Genomic DNA, 5,902 nt, shown 5'->3' with positions numbered 1-5,902 from the left:
TTTGTTTTCTTTCCCCGGACTCACTCCTCTCATCGCGAATGAATTCGCGAGGATTGCCAAATAACAGACATCTCCAGCTGCTCTCCAAACGGAAAAAAAAGGTTTTAATGTTGACCTCTGAAAACATTGCATTACACGAACAAAATAGCTGTGCAACGTTTTCCAGCAGTCGGTGTGATTTCATTTAATTACATAATAAAACATTACCTCCAATATGTTTAAATAGACCGCCATGACTTTGCAGTTTGCACAACCATCAACATATACACGGGTTTGACAAATGTACTTTATTCACATTTCACAGAGCACAAAAGGAACAAAAAAAAAAGTGGGTGTTTTTGTTTATATCCTTTTTTTAAAAAAAACTCAACTGTAAATTTTTAAGAAACGGGTTAAATATAAGAATCTCTCAATGTGAAACACAGACACACATCGAATGCGACCCCCCCCCCCACGCCCCCCCCCCCCCCACCAAAAAAAAAGTAAAATGTAACAAGACCTCGCGTTTTAAACAACGTGTTTCACTTTAAACATAGTCAAATTAAAAACATACAAGGGAAGAAAATAATGTCCATTTGTGCGGCAAACATTTCCAGTGCTTTAATAATTAGAAGGTATATAGCATATTAGTTTCCCACAGTCTCTCTACTGATTCGGATACATGATTTTTTTTCTCCCCTTCTTGAGCAGATCAAAACGAGTTCGTGCATGACATAATATGGTCGGAAGCAACGTTTTCTGAGTTGGAGCAGATTCCTTGACCGCTGTGTTTTTCTTTTTTTGTGTGTGTGTGTGTGTATATATATAATATATATATATATATTTTAAAAAAAGAAAAATGAACCACGTCAGATTTCAATGCGAGTGCTGGGAAGTATCTGAGTCCTGTTTCATTTTTTTCTCTCTCTCTCTCTCTCTCTCTCCAGTGTATTGTCAGATCATTAGTGCATAAAATAAAGGAGTTGTGCAGGTTCGCCTGGGCTTACGGTGTGGCACAGCGTTAAACAAACCTGGGGGATGAAAAAAAGAGAGAACGACACACAATTAGAGGTGCGCTTCACCAAATGCCCAGCCTTCTTGCTGCCTCTTATGCCATCTGTGCTTAAACTGATACCAGTACATTACCAACTACTCGTAATCTACCAGTACATAATACTGTATGCAGTATATAATAGTGTGCAACTAACTGGTAGACACACCAACCAATTTTTTTTCAGATGCCAAATAAGGAAAGAGAGAAGCAAAAAAAAAAAATGCATTGGGAACAAAGGCCAAAAGTTATTTGCCAGAATAACAACAACAACAACAACAACAAAAAAAACAACCACTGATTTGCAGGATGTGTTTGGAAGAACTTCAGCCAATAACGTGAAGCTCTTTTCAAACTCCATTGCAGCCATAATGCGGGCGGGCCTACCTTTGTCTGCAATGGGAAGGATTGAAATGTATTACAGGCGATGCAATTATTGTTGGGAGGGTTGAATCGGACAGTATTTGGCCCGAAACCCAGGTTTCTATAAACCCCCCCCCCCCCCCGTCAAACTGAATTGTGAGAAGGGAATCAGGTCACCTACCTCACCTCTTCAGCACAGGTCTGAAGGCCGTTCGCACTTTCTCTTGCTGATGTAAAAGACACGCCTCACTAATATCTGCTGATCCCAGATCAGATTTCACATTTCTCAAAAATCCTGGAAAATACAATCCGGTTTGCACTGTGTTTACGCCCCGCAGTTGAGGTACTCAGGAATATGCAGAACCCCTTTAATAAAGTGCCTTGTAAAATGACTTGACTTGCTTTCTCTCCCCTCTCCCCCCACACCCACCTCCTCCCCCACCCTGTCTCAATCCACCCTTTCCCCATCACCCAGCAAAGGTAGATGTTTTTTTTTTTTTTGGGGGGGGGGGGGGGACTTTGTTTTAATTCTAACGCAACACCCACCAGACGAAATACAATTCGGAAAGTTTTGAAAGAATGGCACCTTTGAAAGCGTCGTATCAGTGCAGTGCGATTTCAAAAGGACTCAACCACCGTTCCTAATCTATATCACGTTTGCCCTATAACCACCGGGAGTGTCTGACTTTAGTTATTGCCAGAAAATAAAGCATCATTTGTCAGAAAAGAGCGCTGAGTTTGGTGACAATGTGGCTTTTCAAGCTGCGGTCGCTTTTGGGATCGTGAACATTTCAAGTTGTGTTGCTGGAGAGAGTGAGTGAGAGAGTGATGTGAGTGAGAGAGTGAGAGAGAGAGAGAGTGATGTGAGTTGAGTGAGTGATGTGAAGACTCAGATACCTTCAGACCCTGTCGTGAACTGGCAGTTGTCCAGCACGGGGTAGGAAGCGCAGTGCAGTTGACCCGTGGCCACAAGCGTTTGCAAGTTGAAAGCAGAAGTTCTCAGGATCTGAGCTGCTTGCGAAGAGTCTCCAAGAGCAATCCCATCGTCTGCCTGGTGGCTCCCCGAGCCATGGGCCGGCCTGGCGTCCGAGCAGTATCTCCCTGTCCGGGGCTGGTCCAGCTGAGAAGCCACCAAGGCGTGAGAAGCCGCCGTGTGCGCCAGAGACCAAATCCTTGGCTTCTCTGCCGTCTCAAAGCGCTGGGGCAGGCTGGGGGGGGCTGTCACAGAAACAGTTGGCTTGTTTGCAATAGTCTCCAGGAACTCGGATTCCAGGGTGGAAGTGTTCCTCGAGCAGAAGGTGTGATGGTCGCTCGGAGGCGACACGTTGCAGTCAGTTTTCTCAGTCTCCACCAGCCCTCTCCTCAGACCCAGGCCGGTTGGTGGCTTGTCCTGGTCGCTCTCAAGTTTCTCCTCCGGCTCATCGTCTTCCAAATCGTCCAGGTCGCTCAGCCTCAACTCCTTCTCCTCCCTGCATTCCTTTGGATCTGTTGTGAAACATTGCAGAACATCCGCCACGTCAGTTAACACACACCTGTGCAGGCAATGGCTGCACAGGTGAGCTCGATAAGTTTACCTGGTTTCAATAAGATGCTCAAAANCAACTCCACCAACTCCCACCCCCCACCCCACCCCTCCCCCGCAATACAATACATACCCTTGAACCGCGGTCATAGCTGGAGACTTTGCGGTCTTCGGGTTAACACGACTGCAACGCGCACAGGATACGTACTTTTGTTCAGATTAGCATTCAAATTATCATCACTCTACTCTGCATTAGGTGTCTGAAACTCTTCTGCATGTGTCCCCGTGTTGCCCTGACCGCTGCGCTTGTTTCAGTGAAATCCACTGGCATCGCGTTCGGGAATTTACCAAGTTGGGAGTTTGGCAAAGTCCAAGTAGTTTCACTGCATTTCCTATTCGTTGGCAAACATTTTTTTTTACACACAGGTAGTTAGTCAGCTCGCAAAATCTCACCGTTATCTGTGTCGTATTCCTCTTCATCCCTCTTCTCGCCCTCCTCCTTTTTCTCGTCTCCCCCTTTGTTTCTGGGTGACCAGGTCATTTTGTTCTCCTTCTTCAACCTCCTCCTGGCGTTGGCGAACCAGGTGGACACTTGAGTCAGAGTCATTTTGGTGATGATGGCCAACATGATTTTCTCGCCTTTGGTGGGGTAGGGGTTCTTCCTGTGCTCGTACAACCAAGTCTTCAGAGTGCTTGTGGTTTCTCGAGTCGCATTTTTTCGTCGAGTCGAGCCATTGAAGTCCATGGTACCGTACCTGAGACACGAATAAAATCAACCCCCAACCCCCCCACCCCAGATCAGCACTTTTATTTATTTTTAAAAAAAAACACACACACGCACACAAGTGCACAGGCATTTCACAGACAGTAGATGGCAAAACAGCGATCAATAAAAATACATTTTATCTCCAGATTTTTTTTAGATATAAAAGAGGGAAGTAGCTTTCTTCAAGCAACTTTTTGATGTTGGCTGTGATTGATATTATCTGCCAAGATCAAAGGGCTTCTTACCTGTCGTACTGATACTGCCCCAAGGAATGATCGTATGGATAGTAGGCAGCTGGTTGAGCTATTCCCGAGTGCAAACTCCCAGTGCCATCTTTAATTTCATACTGGGAATTCTGCAGGGGGGGAGGAGGAGGAGGGAGGGATGGAGAGAGAGAGAGAGAGAGAGAAAGAGAATGCACAAAATAGTTAAAAGTTTTACCGCAGTTGATAACGTGGGCGGCTTTGGCAGATGGGATATGACTGTCTTACAAGAAGGAAGGAAAGCGTCCTTTTGTTCCCATGGCTGTCTGTCTACTCACCAGTGAGGAGTAGAGAGCAGAGGGGTCTGTGCTGTATGTAAGGTAGTTCCCATAGCTCTGGCTGGCTGCAGTTGCATAGGGAGAGCTGTACATGCCCAGAGCCGCAGCAGCTGCGTTGATCTCAGTCCTGGCGTTGGCCAGCAGTCTGTTATCATAGGAAGGACAGCAAATGGCAGCCTGGGCCGCCCCTGTAGAGCCTTCAGATCCAGTTCTGGAGCCGGATTCGCAACACGTCGAGCTGGGACTTGCTGACACGAAAAACTGAACAGAGAAAGAAAGCGAGAAAGAGAGAGAGGGAGAGATGGAAAGAGAGTAAGAGAGAGAGAGAGGGAGAAGCAACCGTCAATCCACAGGAACACGATCAGCAAATTAAACATGTGAAGATTTGGAAATGACAGGGTAGGATGCGGCAGTCGAGATGCCTTCAAGACAACTCCATTCAAGATAAACGGTAGAAAAATAAGCACCAAGTGGAATTTCAACCGGCTGAAGATATAGGGAGAGCAGAGTGATAGTTCACTTTGCATTTTGAGACGTTACGCTTTGCATGTGTGCAAATAAAAGCTGCACGTATACATTATTGAAAGGAATGCGATAATTTACTGAACCCAATAAACAGGGATGTCTTCAGATCCATGCTTATAGAAAAGGACTAAACGCATTCCAAAAGTAAAAGCACTCTTCGAAAAGTACACCGAAAAGAATGAGAATTAGGGAACAAATATTGTACTATATCCAAATAGGCAAATAAATAATAAAATAGCATCAATAATACAGGAGCGTTGGAGTTGGGGGAATCGAACCGATTGCAGGAAACGGGGTGCTAAGCAGTGAACGAGGTAAATAATAACATAGTAAATCTAATAAACCCACAACACCGAATAACTGCAGAGCAGGAAGGAAACGGTGTAATCGATACTATGCAAATAAAACGAGCAAGGCTAACGCCTGGCGAAACCACAGCAAATTCCGTGGCGAGTGTACAAAACCGGGTAACTCACTGTGGGTGCAGCACAGAAGTCAATTAATAAGTTCTAATAAATATTAACAGGCTGAATGAAGCACGCCTGCAGAATAACGTGCAAGTCGCGCAAAAAAACACACAACATTTGCACGTTTTCAGTAAGACCGAGAGGAAATAAGTTACTGGAGCGTGCAAAATAAGACCTCATCGAAGGGAACTGGGGAAACTATTACTTTGCTGTAAGCGTAAAGAAATGGGTAACAGCAGTGGCACTTAAACGGTTTGGAAGAATGACAGTGTGAACGGAAAGTCCAGGTTAGAGGAGCGCTAATCGCTAATCGCTGCTCATCCCTTACCTGTGAAGTCGCGTTGTATGGGTATCCGAACTGAGGGAAGGACATCGCTGCTCCTTTTGTTACCATAGGCAATATTTCTCTCTGATCGATGGTTACCAAACCAACTTCAAGCTGTACCTTCTACCCCAGAAATTTCCACGCATGGCCTTTGCTTCAATAATAGATGATTTCGCTGTTAAAGCTTTAAGCAACCCGAACGGGCCAAGTTCAAAGCTTATCTCGAGGTGCACATCTCGAGGCAAAAAAAAATATATCGATTACATTTAGCCGAAGAGGGTTAAAAAGACATAACGGAAGTCTTGCAAGATATAGAGTCTGCCAGTTGTATTATTTGCTGCTCTCTATAGTTCTTTAGCAATT

General features: G+C 45.0%; 1 protein-coding gene across 2 annotated transcripts; it reads right to left on the bottom strand.

Moving 5' to 3' along the window:
- Window positions 1–905: 905 nt before the first annotated feature.
- Window positions 906–5,608, bottom strand: irx6a (iroquois homeobox 6a). 2 transcript variants are annotated; one of them, XM_042340398.1, is made up of 7 exons: window positions 5,543–5,608; window positions 4,223–4,483; window positions 3,927–4,036; window positions 3,369–3,670; window positions 2,291–2,878; window positions 1,575–1,688; window positions 906–1,010 (listed from the first exon to the last, which is right to left on the bottom strand). In XM_042340398.1, the coding sequence occupies exons 1-6, from the start codon at window positions 5,606–5,608 to the stop codon at window positions 1,576–1,578; spliced, it is 1,440 nt and encodes a 479-aa protein (XP_042196332.1). In that variant the 3' UTR covers window positions 906–1,010; window position 1,575. The 2 variants fall into 2 exon arrangements, with proteins under 2 accessions (XP_042196332.1, XP_007887677.1); XM_007889486.1 differs by having other exon boundaries at window positions 1,580–1,688.
- Window positions 5,609–5,902: the final 294 nt, after the last annotated feature.

Source organism: Callorhinchus milii, unplaced genomic scaffold (genome assembly GCF_018977255.1).
Source record: "Callorhinchus milii isolate IMCB2004 unplaced genomic scaffold, IMCB_Cmil_1.0 Scaffold14, whole genome shotgun sequence".
Taxonomy (NCBI): domain Eukaryota; kingdom Metazoa; phylum Chordata; class Chondrichthyes; order Chimaeriformes; family Callorhinchidae; genus Callorhinchus; species Callorhinchus milii.
The sequence above is the reverse complement of the archived record's forward strand: the minus strand, read 5'-3'. Positions and strand labels throughout refer to the sequence as shown.

What these genes read in the sequence shown, in the direction of transcription:
- irx6a (XM_007889486.1), bottom strand. Translation starts at nt 5,608, where the DNA reads ATGGTAACAAAAGGAGCAGCGATGTCCTTCCCTCAGTTCGGATACCCA. An exon ending in GGAATACGACACAGATAACG is followed by an intron (nt 2,879 to 3,368) that starts GTGAGATTTTGC and finishes GTTTCACAACAG; the next exon opens with ATCCAAAGGAATGCAGGGAG. An exon ending in GTTCACGACAGGGTCTGAAG is followed by an intron (nt 1,689 to 2,290) that starts GTATCTGAGTCT and finishes TGTATTTTCCAG; the next exon opens with GATTTTTGAGAAATGTGAAA.